We start from the raw sequence: 21377 nt of genomic DNA, 5'->3' as shown, positions 1-21377 counted from the left end.
CACTGGCATCTCCCTTAAAGATCAGGACACATCTCCCCTGCCCCCGGCACCTCTGCTTCTGTAAACTTTGCACAAACTTACAGAACCCAGTTCCAAAGACCAACTCCTTCCGGAATGCTTGCCCTCAGGTTTCTACCCCTGAACAACGCCCCCCGCCCCCGCCTTCGGTGGAACAGCCCACTGTACGGAATGGGCGCTAAGATGGCGGCCTCCATGCAGGAAAGCCTCGGCACAGCCATGTTCCTCGCCCAGCAACGCCACTCATGGACAAGTCTCCGCAGATCCGTAACTGCACCTTGCTCAAAGTGAGTAGACCACAGCATCACAGCCCTTACGATGTGTGCGAGACCAACACCCCAGAAGGGGCACTGTCAGGGGTGAGGACAGGAAACGGAAGTGGCCCGCAGAGGACGTTTAAGTCTTGTTGGCGCGCGGCGCTAAAGCGAGTGCACGAGGTTTTATGGCGTGACAGTCATCAGTGATTTTGAGGTGATGGCTTTGTTGGCTTTTGGGAATGACGAATTGTCAGTTTGTAAGGTCCATTGGTGGGGAGTTGAAGAATCTGGTGAATGGGAATCTGTGCAGGTCAGGGATGGCGGCTCCTGGAGGAGTCAGTTTTTAGATTCCTTGCTGCGTCTTGTTGTCAAGTCTTCATAGAGTGTGTTTAGATTTTTTCCTTATCAGTCTCCCCAGAGGTGTGCTAATCTTACTAGTCTTTCCAAAGAACCAACTTTTGGCCTTGTTGATCCTCTCTGATGTGCCTTTGTTTTCTATTTCCCAAATTTCTGCTTTTACCTGTACCATTTTCTCTTTAACTTTTGGAACTGGATGTTAATTCATTAATGTTCAGCCTTTCTTCTTTGTTAAAAACCATTTAGAACATGAATATCTCTAAGAATCTCTTTAGCTGCATTCCACAAAATTTTACGTACGTCATCTTATTATTATTGAGCTTTATGTTTCTTTTTTATTATTTATGTTACTTTAATAAAATGCTTTTTGGGAGGATTGACATTTTTATTACATCTTATCCAAGGATATGGTGTATCTGTGTGACTATTTTATATTTGTCAATTTTTTTAATTGTAGAAGTTCAACTCCTTCTTGCTGTCATTAGTGATGGGTTTTTTCCCGTTTTCATATATCATTGCTATCATAGAGGAAAAACTATCTGCTCTTATAATTTTATCTGGTATCCAGCCCCTTTTCAAATTGCCCTATGAATGCTAGTAGTGGCTGTTTTTTCTATGTATAAAATCATATGCTTGGCAAAGAAAGCCACACTTCCATTTCCTTGCAGTATACATTCTGATTGTTTCATCTTCCATAGTGTGGGCTAGATCCAGCGAAACAATTTTGAGTTGTATTAGACATCCCTATCTTGTTGAGAATTTTAATGGCAATAGCTTCATCATTTTACGTTTTAGCATAATAGTTCAGGGCTATGTTTTGTAAATGATTTTTGTGATATTTAAGTGATTTACATCTTCCCTAATTTTCGCTGGAGTTGTATTGGTAATGTTTCCTGAATTGTGTCAGATGTTTTTCTGGTGTAAGTTAATAGCAGCATGCCCCCTGCCATTTGTTGATTAATAAATATTATTACTGCTGAACCATCTTCTGGAAGGAAGAAGCTAAGAGCTTCTTGTAGGAGAATTTAAGAGGGATTTTTCACCCTAAAATGGCAAAATAATTAAAGAGGGCAGAAGAGATACCTTTCAATCAGATTACCAGGTTTCCAGGGTTCCTGCCTCCACAGTCACCCAGCAGGTCCCCATGGACAAGTCCTTCGTCTGTCCACCCCATAGGGCTTTAGCACCATTCGCTGCCCCAATTCTGCCCTCCCTGCAAACCCAGATCCACCTTGAACCTAGAATTGAACACTAGGCTGGCTAGGTAAGGTGTGAAGCTACCTGTGGAGGCATTCCAGAAGAAAGGACTCTGAGGTCATTAATTTGACTTCAGATATCATGATTGTTTCCATAATCCACCCTAACACTCAGAGTGGGGGTTGCTGAACTTTGTGGTGTAAACGTGGAATGACACTGATGACATGGATACTGTCCTTTTAGGATTTCTTGGTGTGTCTGTGGAGCTGTTGAGGTTTCTCCTTACTGGAGGCTGCGGAATCTTCCATTCATTCTGACCGCAGCCCACATACCAGACTCCCCTCCAGCTTTGGAAGTGGGCTGAGACCCAGGGTGAACATGCCTGCTAATGGGAAATCACCCCAGAGGTTCCCTGCCCTGGTTCCAGGACAGCCTGGCAGATCGTTTGAGGTAAGGAGGAGGAGCCTACTTTAAAATTTTTTTCCTTTATTTTTTTAAGATAAATTTTAATTTTGAGGTAATTGTAGATTCAAATGCAATGTACCATTTACCCAGTTTCCTCCAATGGGAACATCGTGCAAAACCTTGGTACAGTATCACAACCGGGATATTGACATAGGGAACATTTCCATCATGACAGGGACCCCTCGTCTTGCCTTTTCATAGACACAACCCCTTCCCTCCTCTCCCACTCCCTCCTGAACTCCTGGCCATCACTAATCCATAATTTTGTCATTTCAAGGATGACATATAAATGGAATAATACAGTATGTAACCTTTCAGGACTGGCTTTTTTTATACAGCACAATTCTCTGGAGATTCATGCACATTGTTGAGTGTATGAATAGCTGATTCCTTTTTATCGCGGAACAATATTCCGTGGTATCAATGTACCACAGGTTGCTTAACCAACCTCTTGTGGAAGGACATCTTGGCTGTTTCTAGTTTTTGGCTGTTATCAATAAAGATGCTCTGATTGTGTAAGGATTTTGTATGAGATGAACGCGCGTGAATGCAATTGTTGAGTTGTCTGCTAAGTGCATTTCGAACAATTAATTGACTTAATTTTTTTAGTACAGCTTTAGATTTCTAGAATAATTGAGAAAATGGTACATATAGCTTCATATACTGCTCTGCACCCTCCCATAGTTTCCCTGTGATTAATATCTTGCATTAGTGTAATACATTTGTTACAATTAACCAATATGGGGGCGCCTGGGTGGCACAGTGGTTAAGCGTCTGCCTTCGGCTCAGGGCGTGATCCCGGCGTTATGGGATCGAGCCCCACATCAGGCTCCTCCGCTATGAGCCTGCTTCTTCCTCTCCCACTCCCCCTGCTTGTGTTCCCTCTCTCGCTGGCTGTCTCTATCTCTGTCGAATAAATAAAATCTTTAAAAAAAAAAATTAACCAATATGGATACCCTATTATTAATTATAGTCTGCAGTTTATAGTAAGGTTCATTCTTTGTGTTGTACATTCTTTAGGGTTTGACAAATGCATAATGACACATATCCAGCATTACAGTTTCATACAGAACAGTTTCATCTGTGCTTTAGCTATTCATCCTATCTCTCCCTCTGCTTGAACCTCTGGCAACCACTGTTTTTTTTTTTTTAAAGATTTTATTTATTTATGTGACAGAGAGACAGCCAGTGAGAGAGGGAACACAGCAGGGGAGTGGGAGAGGAAGAAGCAGGCTCCCAGCGGAGGAGCCCGATGTGGGGCTCGATCCCATAACGCCGGGATCACGCCCTGAGCCGAAGGCAGACGCTTAATGACTGCACTACCCAGGCGCCCCGTGTTTTTTTTTTTTAATTGTCTCTATACTTTTACCGCTTTTAAGATGTCATATAGTTGAAATCATATAGTCTGTAGCCTTTTCAGATTAGCTTCTTTCACTTAACAGTTTGCATTTTAGCTTCCGCCGTATCTTTTCATGGGTTTATAGCTTTTATTTTTTATCACTGACTAATACTCCATTGTATGGATGTACCACAATTTGCTTTTCCATTCACCGATTGAAGGACATCCTAGTTGTTCCCAGTTTTTGGCAATTAATGAATAAAGCTGCTATAAACATTTCTATACAGGTTTTTGTGTGCACATAAGTTTTCAATTCATGTGGGTAAATAAGTAGGAGTGCAGTTGTGGGTCATATGGTAAGACTGGCGTTGCAAGAAACTGCCAAACTGTCTTTCAAAGTTCTCCACCATTTTCCATTCAAATCAGCAATGAATGAGAACATTCCTGTTGCTCCATATCCTCGTCAGCATTTGGTATTGTCGGGTTTTTGGATTTTAACCATTCTAATAGGTGTATAATGGTATCTCGTTGTTTCGATTTACAATTCCCTAATGAAAAATGATGTCGAACATAGTTGTACATGCTCATTTGTCATCTATATATGTGTCTATTCAGATCTTTTGTCCTTTTTCTTTTTTTTTAAGATTTATTTATTTATTTGAGGGGGCATCTGGGTGGCTCAGGTGGTTGGGTGTCTGCCTTTGGCTCAGGTCATGATCTCAGGGTTCTGGGATTGAGCCCCGTGTCGGGCTCCCTGCTCAGTGGGGAATCTGCTTCTCCCTCTCCCTCTCCCCCTCCCCCCTGCTTGTGCACTCTCTCAAATAAATACATAAATAAAATCTTAAAAAAATAAGATTTATTTATTTGAGAGAGAGAGCACGTACACATGTGCACACACGCACAAACGTGCAAGTGGTGGGGGGCAGAGGAACAAGCAGACTGACACTGAGAATGGAGCCTGACTCAGGGCTTGATCTCACAACCCTGAGATCATGACCTGAGCTGAAATCAAGAATCAGAAGCTTAACCGACTGAGCCACCCAGGCACCCTGGGTCTATTTCCTTTCTGTTTTTTCCACTGATATATTTGTCTATTCTTTCACCAATACCATGCTCTTTTTTTTTTTTAAAGATTATATTTATTTATTTGTCAGAGAGAGCAGAAGCAGGGGAGCTGCAGGCAAAGGGAGAAGCAGGCTCCCTGCCGAGCAAGGAGCTCAATGCGGGGCTCGATCCTAGGACCCTGGGATCATGACCTGAGCCGAAGGCAGACACTTAACCGACTGAGCCACCCAGGCATCCCTACCATGCTCTTTTTTTATTGAGGTCTCACTGGCTTACAACATTATATTAATTTCAGGTGTACAACATAGTCATTCGATACTTGCATGTATTATAAAATGATCACCACAGTAAGGCTAGTTACCATCCATCACCACATGTAGCTGTAGAATTTTTTCTTGTGATGAGAACTTTTAAGGTTTACTCTCATAGCAACTTTTAAATATGCGATACAGTGTAATTAACTATAGTTGCCGTGCTGTACATTCTATCCCCATGACTTATTTTGTAACTGGAAGTTTCTATCTTTTGACTCCCTTCACCCATTTTGCCTAACTCCCACATCTGGCAACCGACAATCTGTTCTCTGTACTGCGAGCTTTGTTATTGTCGTTGTTTTTAGATCCCACATATAAGGGAGATCATATAGTATTTGTCTTTCTCTGATTTATTTTCCTTAGTGTAATGCCTTCAGGGTCCGTCCATATTCTTGCAAATGGCAAGATTCCCGCATTCTTTTATGGCTGAATAATATTCTATTGTGTACACACACACACACACACACACACCATATTTTCTTTATCCATTCATCTATTGATGGACACTTAGGTTGTTTCCATATCTTGGCTATTGTAAATAATGTGGCAATGAACATGGGGTGCATATATTTCTTTGTTAGTGTTTTTTTTTCCCTTTGCATAAATACTCAGAAGTGGAATAGCTGGATGGTATGATTGTTCTATATTTAATTTTTTGAGGAACCCCCATACTGTTTTCCATAGTGGCTGTACCAGCTTTTATTCCCATCAACAGTGCACAAGGGGTCCCTTTTCTTTACATCCTCACCAACTTGTCTTTTTTTTTTTTAATGATTTTTTATTATATTATGGTAGTCACCATACAGTACATCCCCGGTTTCCGATAACCAACTTGTCTTTTGATTTGCATTTCGCTGATGTTTAGGTTAGTGATTTTTTTAAAAGTAGGCTCCACGCTCAGCGTGGGGCTTGAACTCACAACCCTGAAATCAAGAGTTGCATGCTCTACCGACTGAGCCAGCCAGGTGCCCCTGAATTAGTGATGTTGAGCATCTTTTCATGTACTTGTTGGCCATTTGCATGTCTTCTTTGGAAAACTGTATGCAGATCCTCTGCCCATTTTTTTTTAAAGATTTTATTTATTTGAGAGACAGAGAGCATGCGAGAGAGAACATGAATGGTGGGGAGGGGCAGCAGGGAGAGGGAGAAGCAGGCTCCCTACTGAGGGGGGAGCCCAACACAGGGCGCGATCCCAGGACTCTGGGATCCTGACCTGAGCCAAAGGCAGATGCTTAACCGACTGAGCCCCCCAGACGCCTCTCCTCTGCCTATTTTTAAATGATTGTTTTTTGCTATTGAGTTATATGGATTTTTTATATATTTTGGATATTAGACTCTTATCAGATATATGATTTAGAAATTTTTTTGCCCTTCGATAGGTTGTCTTTTCATTTAGTTGATGGTTTCCATTGCTGTGCGGAAGCTTTTTAGTTTGATATAGTTCTGCATCTTTAATTTTGCTTTTGTTGCCTTTGCTTTTGGTGTCAAACCCAGAAAATCATCACCAACACTGACTGATGTTAGGGAGTTTACTGCCTTTATTTTCTTGGAGTTAGTTTTATGGTTTCAAGTCTTAGGTTCAAGTCTTTAATCCATTTTGAGTTAATTTTCATATATGGTGTGAGATAGTGGTCCCCAGTTTCATTTTTCTGCATGTGGCTGCCCAGTTTTTCCAACACCATGTATTGAAGAGACTGTCCTTTCTATACTGAATATTCTTGGGTCCTTTGTCATAAATTAATTGGCCGGGGGCGCCTGGGTGGCTCAGTCGTTAAGCGTCTGCCTTCGGCTCTGGGCGTGATCCTAGAGTCCTGGGATCGAGCCCCACATCAGGCTCCTCCGCTGGGAGCCTGCTTCTTCCTCTCCCACTCCCCCTGCCTGTGTTCCCTCTCTCGCTGGCTGTCTCTCTCTCTGTCAAATAAATAAATAAAATCTTAAAAAAATAAATAAATTAATTGGCCGCATATGCATGGATTTATTTCTGAGCTCTCTGTTTTGTTCCATTGATCTATGTGTCTGTTTTTATGCCAATACCATACTGTTTTGATTACTACAGTTTAGTATGGTAGTTTAAAATCAGAAAGCATGATCCCTCCAGCATTGTTCTTTTTTCTCAAGATTGCTAGTCATTAATTTACAAGTTTTGTACATGTTTTGTTAGATTTATACTTAAGTATTTCATATTTCTGAGTGATTATGAATGATTTTATATTTTTTATTTTGGAGTCCACATTTTCATTGCTAACATAGAAATACAGTGGGGTTTTGTATTGTATCTTGTTTCCCGTGACTTTGCTGAATTCAATTATTAGTTCTAGCAGGTTCTTTTTTTTTTTTTTGGAGATTTTTTGTGATTTTCTCCATAGACAATCATGTCATCTATAAATGAGGACATTTTTATTTTCTCTCCTTTATTCTGTATACCTTTCATTTCCATTTCTTGCCTTATTGCACGTTATTAGAGCTCTGGCACTGTGTTGAATAAGGATTGTAAGAATGGACGTTCTTGTCTTGCTTTTAATATTGTCTTTCACCATTAAGTATAATGTTAGCTGTAGTTTTGGTTTAGATGCTCTTTATCAAATTGAAGAAGTTCCAGTCTATTCCTTTTTTTTTTTAAGATTTTTATTTATATATTTGACACAGAGGGAGAGAGAGAGAGAGAGAGCACAAGGAGGGGGAGCAGCAGGCAGAGGGAGAGGAAGAGGCAGACTCCCCACTGAGCAGGGATCCCGATGTGGGACTCGATCCCAGGACCCTGGGAACATGATCTGAGCCAAAGGCAGATGCTTAACTGGCTGAGCCATGCAGTCTCCCTGTTCCTGTCTATTCCTATTTCCATTCCTATTTTTTGCAGAATGAGTGTTGAATTTTCTTAAATTTCTTTTTTACATTGGTGGGTATGATCATGTGATTAAAAAAAAAACCCTGTTAATGTGGTGAATTCCATGGATTGATTTTTGAACATGGAACCTGTCTTGCATTCCTGGAATAAACCCCGGTTGCTCATGGTGTAGCATTACTATCTGGTGGAATTATATTTGCTAATATTTTGTCCAGAATTTTTGCCTCTATGCTCATGAGGGATATTGCTATGTAGTTTTCTTTTTTTATACAATGCTTGTCTGATTTTGTAAGCAGGGAATGTGTTAGTTTCATGTGGCTGCTGCAACAAATGTCCACAACCTTGGTGGCTTAAAACAACAGAAATGTATTCTCTCGTAGTTCTGGAGGCCTTCAGTCCAAAATCAGTATCTCTGGGCCAAAGTCAAGGGTATTTTTTTGTTTGTTTGTTTTTAAGATTTTATTATTTATTTAACAGAGAGAGAGAGACAGCAAGAGAGGGAACGCAAGCAGGGGGAGTGGGAGAGGAAGAAGCAGGCTCCCAGCGGAGCAGGGAGCCCGATGCGGGGCTCGATCCCAGGACCCTGGGATCACGCCCCGAGCCGATGGCAGACGCGTAATGACTGAGCCACCCAGGTGCCCCAAAAGTCAAGGTTTTGGCAGGGCTGTACTCCCTCCAGAGCCTTTAGGGGAGAATCTGTTCCTTGCCTCTTCTAGCTCCTGGGGGGTTGCAGCTATTTCCTGGCTTCATCATTCCGTTCTTACGGCCCGCATCTTCAAATCTCTCTCTGTTCTGTCTTCACGGCACTGCCTTCCGAGTGTGGGTGTCCAATTTTCTTTTGCCTCCCTCTTATCAGGATCCATGTGATTGCTTCTAGGAGCCACCTGGAGAATTCAGGACACTCCTCTCATCTCAAGATCCTTAATCCCATCGGCAAAGACCCTTTTGTTCCTGCCATGTAAAGTCGATATTCACAGGTTGCCAGGATTAGGATGTGGATATCTTTGGGAGCCCCTTTTTAGCCTGTTACAAGTAAATACTAGTTTTGTAGAGTGAATTAGGGAAAGTTATCTCCTCTTCTTTTTTTCCGGTAAGAGGTTTTGTAATTGGTGTTAATTCTTTATAAGAATTTGGTAAAATTCTCCTGGAAAACCATCTGGGCCAGAGCTTGATTGATTGACTTCTTTTTTGGTGAGTTTTAAATTATGGATTAAATTTCCTTAGTAGTGCTAGGGCTGTTCAAATTATCTATTTCATAGCAGGCAGTTTGTTTTAGTTGGCGTTTTTGTTAAAGAATGAGTGTATTTTGGGGCACCTGGGTGGCTCCGTCCGTGAAGCGTCTGCCTTCAGCTCAGGACATGATCCCAGGGTCCTGAGATCAAGCCCCGCATCGGGCTCCCTGCTCAGTGGGAAGCCTGCTTCTCCCTCTCCTGCTCTGCCTGTTTGTGTTCCCTCTCTCATTGTCTCTCTCTGTCAAATAAATAAATAAAATCTTTAAAAAAAAAGGTAATATAATTCTTAAAAAAAAAAAGAAGAGAAGTAAAGTCTATTGTATTTACCCATATTTTTGTTTCCCATGTTCTTTCTTCTTTTGTGGTGTTGCAAGGTCCCTTCTTCTATCTTTCATTTTCTGTTTAGGGAACTTCCTTTAGCCATTCTTTTAGGGTAGTTTTGCTGGGCACAAATTCTATTAGTTTTTTTTTTTCATCTGAGAATGTCTTGGTTTCTCCTTCATTCCTGAAGGATATTTTCATTGTTGACAGTTCTGTCCTTTCAGCTGGAAAATGTGGTGCTACCTGCTATGGCCTCTGTGGTTTCTGATGTGAGCTCTGCTTCACTCAAATTGTTTTCTGTATGTAAGGCGCCATTTCTCTCTCATGGCTTTCCTTATGCATATTTTAAATCTTTGGTTTTCAAAAGCTTAACAATATGTCTTGGTGTAGATTTTTTTGCTTTTATCCTGTTTGTGGTTTTTTCTGTACTTCAGTCTGTAAATTTATTTTTATTTATTCATTATTTTGTTAAAATTTTATTTTTAAGTAATTTCTGCACGCAACGTAGGGCTCAAACTCACAACCCCAAGATCAAGAGTTGCATGCTCTTCTGACTGAGCCAGCCAGGTGCCCCTGTAAATTTATGTTTTGCCAAATTGGGACATTTTTAGCCATTATTTCTTCATGTACTTTTTTTCCTTTTTTAAAAAATTTAAATTAAGGGGCACCTGGGTGGCACAGTCGTTAAACATCTGCCTTTGGCTCAGGGCGTGATCCCGGCCTTCTGGGATCGAGCCCCACATCAGGCTCCTCCGCTGGGAGCCTGCTTCTTCCTCTCCCACTCCCCCTGCTTGTGTTCCCTCTCTCGCTGGCTGTCTCTCTCTCTGTCAAATAAATAAATAAAATATTAAAAAAAAATTTAAATTAAAGTTAGTTAACATATAGTGTATTATTAGGTTCAGGGTAGAGTTAAGTGATTAATCAGTTGTGTATAATACCTAGTGCTCGTTTCATCAATTGTCCTCCTTAATGCCTACTACCTAATCACCCCATCCTTCTACCCACCTCCTCTCCAGCAACCCTCAGTTTGTTCCCTCTAGTTAAGAGTCTCTTACAGGGATGCCTGGGTGGCTCAGTTGGTTGGGCATCTGCCTTCAGTTCAGGTCATGATCTCGGGGTCTTAGGATCGAGCCCCGCATGAGCAGGGAGCCCACTTCTCCCTCTGCCTGCCACTCCCTCTGCTTTGCTCTCTCTCTTTCTGACAAATAAGTAAATAAAATCTTTAAAAAAATAGTTCAACTTAAAAAAAAAGTCTCTTAGAGTTTGTCTTTCTCTCCATTTTTATCGTATTTTCTTTTTCTTTTCCTTCCCCTATGTTTATCTGTTTTATTTCTTAAATTCCACATATGAGTGAAATCATACGGTTCTTCTCTTCCGCTGACTTATTTTTCTTACATAATACACTCTAGTTCCATCCACGTCATTGCAGATGGCAAGATTTCATTCTGTTTTATGGCTGAGTAATATTCCATTGTGTATATACCACATTTTCTGTATTCATTCATACATCAGTGGACATCTGGGCTCTTTCCATAGTTTGGCTGTTGTGGACATTGCTGCTATAAACATTGGGGTGCAGGTGCCCCTTCAAATCACTATTTCTGTATCCTTTGGATAAATACCCAGTAGTGCAATTGCCAGGTTGTAGGGTAGCTCTATTTTTAACTTTTTGAGGAACCTCCATACTGTTTTCCAGAGTGGCTGCACCAGCTTGCATTCCCACCAACAGTATAAGAGGGCTCCCCTTTCTCTGCATCCTCTCCAACATCTGTTGTTTCCTGAGTTGTTAATTTAAGGCCTGTCTTCTTTCTTTTCTCCTTCCTGTTTTCTGACGGCATGATGTTGGTTCTTTCGTTGTAGATCCTTGAGGTACTTTTTTCCTCCGGTCAGTTTCGTCTCTGCTGTTCAGATTGGGTAATTTCTGTTCCCCCTGTTCTGTTTTGGGGGCCATCCATTGAATTTTTCTAATTTTAGTTATTGCATTTTTCAGGTCTGAAATTTCCATTTGGGTCTTCCTTATGTCTTCTGTTTTTTTTCCTTGTGATGGCTGATTCAACGTCTTTGTTGGATAACTTTCTGTTATCTCAGTCTTGGTACCGATTGATTTTTTTTTTCATTCAGTTTGAGATTTTTCTGGTTTTTGATGTGAGTGATTATCTGTTGAAACCTAGATATTTTTGATATTATTTTATGAGAATCTTGTTCTTATTCAAACTGTTGTATCTGGCTTCCTCTAATTTCAGTACAGCTGGGGTAGCAAGGGTACCATCTCATTACTGCCATGTCGGGGAGTAAGTCCAGGTTTCCCATTTGGCTTCCGTTGAGCCCAAGGTGGAGAGCTCATTACTTCTGGACAGGGGTGGAGTTTTTTTTTTTTTTTTTTTTAAAGATTTTATTTATTTATTTGACAGAGAGAGACACACAGAGAGAGGGAACACAGGCAGGGGGAGTGAGAGAGGGAGAAGCAGGTTTCCTGCTGAGCAAGGAGCCCAATGTGGGGCTCGATCCCAGGACCCTGGGATCATGACCTGAGCCGAAGGCAGACGCTTAACGACTGCGCCCCCCCAGGCGCCCAGAGGTGGAGTTCTAGCTTTCCATTGTGTCTTCCCTCATACCTTCCAGGGGGAGAGGGTGTTCGCCTCCTTAGCAGTGGAGAAAGTCCTGACTCCCCACTCGACCTTCTCTGATACGACTCCAGCAGGCTGGAGGAAGGATGCCTCGTTACTGCTGATTTGGGATGGAAGTCTAGTCTCCCCATGGTTTCTCGACCGAGAACACTGAGTGAGGAGGCTCGTTACTGCCCAGGAGAGATGAGCCTTAGCTCCCTACTTTGTCTTTTTTGAGACAAGCACCCCAGTGTTGTAGGGGGGATAGCACTTCGTTAGAGCCAGACAGAAGTGGAGGTAGATGCTCCCCCCTTGGCTTCTGCTGATGGGATGGAGTTGAGACCCACGGGTTTTTTGTTTTTGTCCTTTTTCATGATACTTGGCTGGAATAAGGTGGTTATCACTTTAAAGTTTTCTTGCTAGGTTGTCCCTTTCCTGGTCCTTTGACCAGATAAAGCAGACTTTCTTAGAGCTCTTTCTGCTGTGCCCATTGGCATTGTTGGTTTGCTTGCTTCTCCAGCACCTAGTCTGGGATATACGAGGTAAAAAGAAAACTCAAGGGACTCACTGCTGTGTTGTTCCTAGGTGTTTAAGTCCCCTGCTGCTCTGCCTGATCTCCAAGTGGCACCGTCTTCTCTTCTCCGTTTTACTGTATTTTGTGAATTAAATTTATTTTATTATGAGCCAGATATGGAGCAGCACAGGTAGGAAAGAGCTATTATTTTTGACTACTAAAATATATTGTATTTATTTAAGTTCTTAATTCGACTATAGTTGACACACAGTGTTACCCAAGTTTCAGGTGTACAACATCGTGGTTTGACAAACTTACACATTATGTTATGTTCACCACAAGTGTAGCTGCCATTATGCTGTGGCTTCTACTCCCGTGGTTTATTCGTTTTATAACCGGAGGCCTGTATCACCCATTCCCCTTCACCCATTTTGCCCATTCCCCCACCCCCTCCCTTTGGTAACCATCGGTTTGTTTCCTGTATTTATAAGTGTGATTCTGCTTTTTTTAAAAATTCATTTAGTTTTTTTTTTTTAACGATTTTATTTATTTATTCGACAGAGATAGAGACAGCCAGTGAGAGAGGGAACACAAGCAGGGGGAGTGGGAGAGAAAGAAGCAGGCTCATAGCGGAAGAGCCTGATGTGGGGCTCAATCCTGTAGCGCCGGGATCATGCCCTGAGCCGAAGGCAGACGCTTAACCGCTGTGCCACCCAGGCACCCCCATTTAGTTTTTTTTTTTTTTATTTTTAGCGTCCACATATGAGTGAAATCACATGATATTTGTCCTTCTCACTCTGACTTGTTTCACTTAACCTAATACCTTCTAGGGCCATCCGTGTCACAAATGGCACAGTATCATCCTTTTTGATGACTGTGTAATATTTCATTATATATACACCACATCTTTATTCATTCATCTATCGGTGATCACTTGGGCTGCTTCTGTGTCTTGGCTGATGTAAGTAATGCTGCAGTGAACATAGGGCTGCAGATGTCTTTTCAAAGTAGCGTTTTCATTTTCTTTGGGTAAATACCCTGTAGTGGAATTACTGGATCACATGGCATTTCTATTTCAAAAAATTTTTTTCTAATTAGGCTCCATGCCCAATGTGGGGGTTGAACTCATGACCCTGAGATCAAGAGTTGTATGCTTGGGGCACCTGGGTGGCTCAGTCGGCTAAGCGTCTGCCTTTGGCTCAGGGCGTGATCCCAGGGTCCTGGGATCGAGCCCCACATCGGGCTCCCTGCTCGGCGGGAAGCCTGCTTCTCCCTCTCCCACTCCCCCTGCTTGTGTTCCCTCTCTCGCTGTGTCTCTCTCTGTCAAATAAATAAAATCTTAAAAAAAAAAAAAAAAGGAGGTCTTGGGGACCTGGATGGCCTAGTGGGCTCAGTCAGTAGAGCATGCAACTCTTGATCTTGGGGTTGTAAGTTTGAGTCCCATGTTGGGTGTAAAGATTACTTAAAAAAAAAAAGATCTTGGGACACCTGGGTGGCTCAGTCGGTGAAGTGTCTGCCTTTGGCTCAGGTCATGATCCCAGGGTCCTGGGATGGAGCCCCACATCAGGTTCCCTGCTCCGTGGAGAGCCTGCTTCTCCCTCTCCCGCTCCCCCTGCTTGTGCTCTCTTTCTCTTTGTGTCAAATAAACAAATAAAAATCTTTAAAAAAAACACAGAGCTCATATTCATTTCAGATTAAAATTACAGAACTTTTACTTTGATATTTCTTTATGTATCTGTTTTGGTGGAGAGGTCATAATGACATTAACATAATTTACTTTTTGGGTTTTCCTGTAATATAGAAAATAATGGGAGGATAAAGTAAAACCAAGAAGAATGATTGCCTTTTCTTAAAAAAAGAAACTTTGGGAGTGTTACGTAAATATTTTTCCATGTCGAGAGAGTTTTCTACATAATTTTCATGGTTACGTAGCATTCCATCCTTTGAGCATCTGCGGTGGCAGTAGGTTTTCATTAAATAACACTTTGGTGGTGAAATTCCTCGATTTATGTCTTTATGCACATCCATGATTATTTCTTAAAGACATTTTTCTAGAAATTGAATTTTTGTGTCACGGGAGAAGGATCACTAAGTTGTAAGGAATTCAGTGGATGACAGTGAAATGTCTTCCTCGTCATACTCGACATGGTCATTATTAGGAGGCTGATGATTTGGGGCCATGCATGGCAACTTCTTCCTTGCTGGCACTCCACCCCACCCCAACTCTTCCTTCCCAGATCTTCCAAAGAGGAGTTAGAAGTGACCACATCCCCAGTCAGTTTTTATTTGTTCATTTATTTACTTGTTGCTTTTGTTTTCCTGTGGTTTTTAGGAAGCTTCTAAGTATAAGTAGGTAAGTATTAGGATAAAAAAGGGAGTAAAAAGAGGAAAATAGAAACATAAGTTTTAGAATGTAGGCATGCGGGTGGACAGTCCTGCACAGCTAGATACTTTGAAGTCCAGGTTGATCTCTGATATTTTGGGAAGACAGAGTAAGAAGTGCAATCAGACACATGGACTACAAGATCTCCATAAAGAAATCAATAACTCCTCCATAGTAAAGATTTCCTGATACTTGAGGGTCAAGAAATCTTTTGATCGATCTTCATATGGATGACGGAAACGGTGTCTTCGATCACAACCTCCTCATACATGCTGTCACGGCTCTTCTGTGGCTGTTTTGCTTTTTGAAAAGAGTTTTCATTCGGTGTTTGTGATTAAAACCTACACGAGTAGCTTGCAGTTGATGAGTGATAAGAGAAAGGCTAAAACATAGATTATCATCTCATCAGTTAATTAAAATGCATCTGATCCCAAAGCAGGTTACTCAGCAACATACCAGTTACTTTGTCCTAGCTTAAGAGTTTTAGAGCAAAATCCTTCTAAGCAAGACATGCCATCTAAGAGCATAGTGATACTGGGTATATGAAATACTACGTAAGAAAGCTGATGGAAGGGGTGGCGCCTGGGTGGCTCAGTCTGTTAGGCGTCTGCCTTTGGCGCAGGTCATGATCCCATGACCGGCGTCGGGCTCCCTGCTCAGCAGGGAGTCTGCTTGTCCCTTTCCCTCTGCCCCTCCCCCTGGCTTGTACTCACTCTCTCTCTCTCTCTGTGTCTCTCATTCACTCTCTCTCTCTTTCTCAAATAAATAGATAATAACATCTTTAAAAAAATAAAAGAAAGCTGATGGGAGTTACTTGTGCCGGACCTTTAGACTTTTAAGGCTTCTGACAGTTGGTTATTTATCTTTTGACTTTCCAAGTTAGAATGTTACCCCACCCCAGGCAAATATATAGATTATGGGTTACAGGTTATAGAATCTTTTTTTAAATTAATGTATAATTAACATACAATGTTATATTAGTTTCAGATGTACAACATATTTTTTTAAAGATTTTTTAAAAAATTTATCTATTTGACAGAAAGAGAGGCAGTGAGAGAGGGAACAGAAGCAGGGGGAGTGGCAGAGGGAGAAGCAGGCTTCCCACTGAGCAGGAAGCCTGATGCAAGACTCTATCCCAGGACCCTGGGATCATGACCTGAGCCGAAGGCAGACGCTTAACCGACTGAGCCACCCAGGCGCCCCAGATGTACGACATATTGATTCAGCAATTCTGTATATTACTCAGTGTTCACCAACTGAGTGACTAAGTGTAGTCACTGTCACCATACGTTATTATTACAGTATTATTAAGTATATTCCCTATGCTGTACTTTACTTTTTTATTTATTTTTTTTAAAGATTTTATTTATTTATTCGACGAGATAGAGACAGCCAGCGAGAGAGGGAACACAAGCAGGGGGAGTGGGAGAGGAAGAAGCAGGCTCCTAGCAGAGGAGCCTGATGTGGGGCTCGATCCCATAACGCCGGGATCACGCCCTGAGCCGAAGGCAGACGCTTAACCACTGTGCCACCCAGGCGCCCCTGTACTTTACTTTTTTAAAAAAAGATTTATTTATTTATTTGAGAGAGTGTGTGTGCGTACAAACAGGGGGAGGGGCAGAGGAAGAGGGACAGAAAGAATGTCAAGCAGACTCACCTCTGTGTGCAGAGCCCGACACAGGGCTCTATCTCACGATCCTGAGATCATGACCCGAGCCAAAATCAAGAGTCGAGCACTTAACCGACTGAGCCACCCAGGCACCCCCCCATGCTATACTTTTCATCTGTGTGACTTATTTATTTTATAATTGGAAGTTTCTACCTCTTAATCCCCTTTACCTATTTTGCTCATTCCCCGGCCCACCTACACTCTGGCAGCCACCAGTTTGTTCTCTGTTTATGAGTCTGTTTGTTTTGTTTTTTAGATTCCATGTATAAGTGAAATCATATGGTTCTTGTCTTTCTCTGTCTGACTTATTTCACTTAACATAATACCTTCGGGGTCCATCTGTGTTGTCCTAGATGGAAAGGGCTCGTTCTTTCTTAGGGCTGAGCAATATTCCATTGTGTGTATGTGTCTTCTTTATCCATTCATCTATGGATGGACACTGGGGTTGCTTCTGTGGCTTGGCTATTGTAAATAATGGTGCAATAAACGTAAGGGTGCAGTTATCTTTTCAAATTAGTGTTTTCATTTTCTTTGGGTAAATACCCAGTAGAGGGATTACTAGATCATATGGTATTTCTATTTCTAATGTTTTAGAGTATCTCCATACTGTTTTCCACAGTATGTGCTTGTACCAATTTACATTCCCATTAATGGTGCACTAGGGTTTCTTTTTCTCCATATCCTTGACAACACTTGTCATTTCTTTTCTTTTTGGTGCTAGCCATTCTGATGGGTGTGAGGTGGTGTCTCATTGTGGTTTTGATTTGCATTTCCTTGATGATGAATGATGTTGAGGATCTTTTCATGTGTCTGTTGGCTATTTGTCTGTCTTCTTTTGGAAAATGTCTATTTAGGTTCTCTGCCCATTTTTTATTTTATTTTTTTATTTTTAAAAGATTATATTTATTTGAAAGGGAGCTAAAGAGAGAGAGAGTGAGAGTGGGCACACAGGCAGGGGGCGGAGAGGGAGAAGCAGGCTCCCGCAGGGAGCCCAATGTGGGGCTTGATCCCAGGACCTGAGCCGAAGGCAGATACTTGACTGACTGAGCCACCCAAGTGCCCCACTCTGCCCATTTATTTATTTATTTATTTATTTGACAGAGATAGAGACAGCCAGCGAGAGAGGGAACACAAGCAGGGCGAGTGGGAGAGGAAGAAGCAGGCTCATAGTGGAGGAGCCTGATGTGGGGCTCGATCCCATAACGCCGGGATCACGCCCTGAGCCAAAGGCAGACGCTCAACCGCTGTGCCACCCAGGCGCCCCCACTCTGCCCATTTTTTAATCAGATTTTTTTTAGTGTTGAGTTGTATAAGTTCTTTATGTATTTTGCGTATTAACCCCTTATCATATATCATTTTCAGATATCTTCTCTCATTCAATAGGTCGCCTTTTCATTTTGTTGTTGGTTTTCTTTGCCGTGCAGAAGCTTTTTGTTTTGACACATGAAAAAATGTTCAAAATCATTAGTCATCAGGGAAATTCAAATCAAAACCACATTGAGATACCACCTTATGCCAGTTAGAATGGCAAAAATAGACAAGACAGGAAACAACAAATGTTGGAGAGGATGTGGAGAAAGGGGATCCCTCCTACATTGTTGGTGGGAATGCAAGTTGGTACAGCCACTCTGGAAAACAGTGTGGAGGTCCCTTGAAAAGTTAAAAATTGGGCTACCCTATGATCCAGCCATTGCACTACTGGGTATTTACCCCAAAGATACAGACGTAGTGAAGAGAAGGGCCATATGCACCCCAATGTTCATAGCAGCATTGTCCACAATAGCTAAATCGTGGAAGGAGCCGGGATGCCCTTCAACAGATGACTGGATTAAGAAGATGTGGTCCATATATACAATGGAGTATTACTCAGCCATCAGAAAGAACGAGTTCTCAACATTTGCTGCAACATGGACGGCACTGGAGGAGATAATGCTAAGCGAAATAAGTCCAGCAGAGAAAGACAATTATCATATGGTTTCACTCATTTATGGAACATAAGAAGTAGGAAGATCGGTAGGAGAAGAAAGGGAAGAAGAAAGAGGAGGGGTAAACAGAAGGGGGAATGAAGCATGAGAGACTATGGACTCTGGGAAACAAACTGAGATCGTCAGAGGGGAGGGGGTGGGGGAATGGGATAGACCGGTGACGGGTAGTGAGGAGGGCACGTATTGCATGGTGCACTGGGTGTTATACGCAAGTAATGAATCATGGAACTTTACATCAAAAACTAGGGATGTACTGTATGGTGACTAACATAACATAATAAAAAAATATTATAAAAAAAAGAAGCTTTTTGTTTCGGTGTAGCCCCAGCAGTTTTGTTTTGTTTCCCTTGCCTGAGGAACATATCCATAAATATGTTGCTAAGGGTGATGGCCAAGAAATTATTGCCTGTGGTTTATTTTAGGAGTTGTATGGTTTCAGGTCTTACATTTCGGTCTTTAATCCATTTTGAGTTTATTTTTTTGAATGGTGTAAAAAGTAGTCCAGTTGCATTCTTTTGCGTATAGCTGTCCAGTTTTCCCAGCACCATTTGTTGAAGAGACTGTCTTTTTCCCATTGTATATTATTCCTCCCTTGTTGTATATTAACTGACATATATGTGTGGGTTTGTTTCTGGGCTCTCTGTCCTGTTCTACTGATCTCTGTGTTCTAACTCACGCCCACTAAACAGGATTAAAGAAACACTTGAAAATGTAGATTAGTTGGGAAACATAAAGCAATCCTACTTCCCCAATAGAATTTTTTATTAAGTTTTTATTTACATTCCAGTTAACATACAGTACAAAATTTGTTTCAGGTGTACAATTTAGTAATTCAACACTTACATATAATATCCAGTGCTCATCACAACAAGTGCCCTCCTTAATTCCCCCAGGAGAATTTTAGTTGAATTAAATGATAAGAGAAACAACGATTAGCGTACACATTGTCCTAGTCTCAGTACATCTGTTGAGTAGAATTTGCATTCCAAGTGTTTCCGTCTTCACCATCATCTTCAGTGCTTGATCTATTACCCTTCCCTTTTTAAGTCTTTCCCTTGCTTTTCTGACACTGTCGTGGCTGGTCGTTTTTTGGTTTTTTTGTGAGTTGCTGTATGGTGCCACCTTGAGCGTTCGGATGACGTTGTCAGATATGTCTGTACAGGTAGTCAGTATCCAATTGCTAATCAATATCCAGATGACAAGTCATGGATACAGAAGTACTGTACCCAGCAGTGTCCAAATGTCTCCATCGGAAGAGTGTACCGTAGATGTAGTTGGTCTTTCTGGATGTTCAGCAAACTGCCATGCTTTTTCCCTGTTCGCGTCCAGAGGAAACTGATTTATAAAGGGAGAACCATCAGGAAGACAGGATTGAGTTATTGCAATAGTGCTTCTTTGTCTTGCATAATAAGATTCATTCTTGAGCTTCTGGGCCTATGGCAACACTTCTAGCCTCTGCAAAGCCTGCAGCGGGCCCATTGGTCTCTACCTCTGGGCCCACGCTTGCATTCTGAGGCACCTGGCGCTCTACCTTTTAAGTCATTCTTCCTTTTTTTCTTGCAGAGTAAGCACACATTTTACAGCGAGGTAGTTCCATCAGCTGGTTTCCTACCTATAAAATTTTGGAAGTCCGGCAGCCTTGTGTCACTTTTTACATGTTTAGCAGTTTATTAAAGGATATGATAAAGTAAACAAACCAACCACCAGATGAAGAGACGTATAAGGCGAGGTAGCGGGAAAGGATGCAGAGCTTCCGTACGCTCTCCGGACACACCGGTCTCCCCACCTCTACGTGTTCACCAACCTGGAAGCTGTCAGCATTTTCTCATTTTGTCCCATATCGGTGTCTTTCAGTTCAAGCTGGCAGTGTTTCTGTGCCCATAATGTTCTCAGAAGCCTTGCGACTCTCTTGTGTATGTTCCCTTTAGACAAGAGGGACCCCAAAGATCTGTACTGGACAATCCCATCTCTATTCCTGGATTTTGCTGAGATGGTTCAGGGGACCGATGAGCCACATATCTGATATTTTCAGGAAAAGATTAGCCATACCTTTGGCTTCCCACAACACTAGTTCCCAACAATGAATTTTCTAATTTTAGCATTCGTTACAGTATGTGTAGGCTGGGAATATACCAAATCATCAAGTGTTGGTTCTTTTCTGCTTCATGGTTCCTTACTCAATATATTGCTTTTGTCTTACCTTTTACTACAAGCAGCAAGATAAAAGCAGGCTGTACCTTCAATACTTTGCTTGAAAATCTCTCAGCTAAATATCCAAGTTCATTCCTTACAAGTTTTAGTTCCCATGGAACTATAGAACACAATTCTACCTAGTTTTTTTAGATTCAGTTTTAATTTAAGTTTTAAAGATTTTATTTATTTATTTGAGAGAGAGAGAGAGAACAAGCAGGGAGAGAGATAGAGAGAGAGGGAAAAGCAGGCTCCCTGCTCAGGAGGGAGCCTGATGAGGGGCTCAATCCCAGGACCCTGGGATCATGACCTGCTCCAAAGACAGATGCTTAACCGACTGAACCACCCAGGTGCCCCTCAATTCTACCAAGTTTTCTGCCAGTATATAACAAGGACAGTCTTTCAGTTTCCAGTAATATCTTCCTCCTTTTCATCTGAAACCTCACCAGAAGCGCCTTTATTTTTTTTTTTTAAAGATTTCATTTATTTATTCGACAGAGAGAGAGAGACAGCCAGCGAGAGAGGGAACACAAGCAGGGAGAGTGGGAGAGGAAGAAGCAGGCTCCCAGTGGATCAGGGAGCCCGATGTGGGGCTCGATCCCAGGACCCTGGGATCACGC

At 41.8% G+C, this 21377-nt stretch overlaps 1 protein-coding gene across 2 annotated transcripts in view; it reads left to right on the top strand.

Moving 5' to 3' along the window:
- The first annotated feature begins 222 nt into the window (after positions 1-222).
- Positions 223-21377, top strand: part of ZNF157 (zinc finger protein 157) — a 38750-nt gene continuing 17595 nt past the window's right edge. Inside the window, exons 1-2 of one of the 2 annotated variants that reach the window (XM_087860295.1) lie at positions 223-305; positions 2073-2279. In XM_087860295.1, coding sequence (XP_087716421.1) covers positions 2208-2279 — 72 coding nt within the window. In that variant the 5' untranslated portion in view covers positions 223-305; positions 2073-2207. Of the gene's footprint in view, positions 490-2072; positions 2280-21377 lie in introns of both variants that reach the window. The other variant, XM_087860296.1, reaches the window with a different exon arrangement.

Source organism: Ursus americanus, chromosome X (assembly GCF_024610735.1).
Source record: "Ursus americanus isolate L20-20 chromosome X, mUrsAme1.1.p, whole genome shotgun sequence".
NCBI lineage: Eukaryota > Metazoa > Chordata > Mammalia > Carnivora > Ursidae > Ursus > Ursus americanus.
The sequence above is the reverse complement of the archived record's forward strand: the minus strand, read 5'-3'. Positions and strand labels throughout refer to the sequence as shown.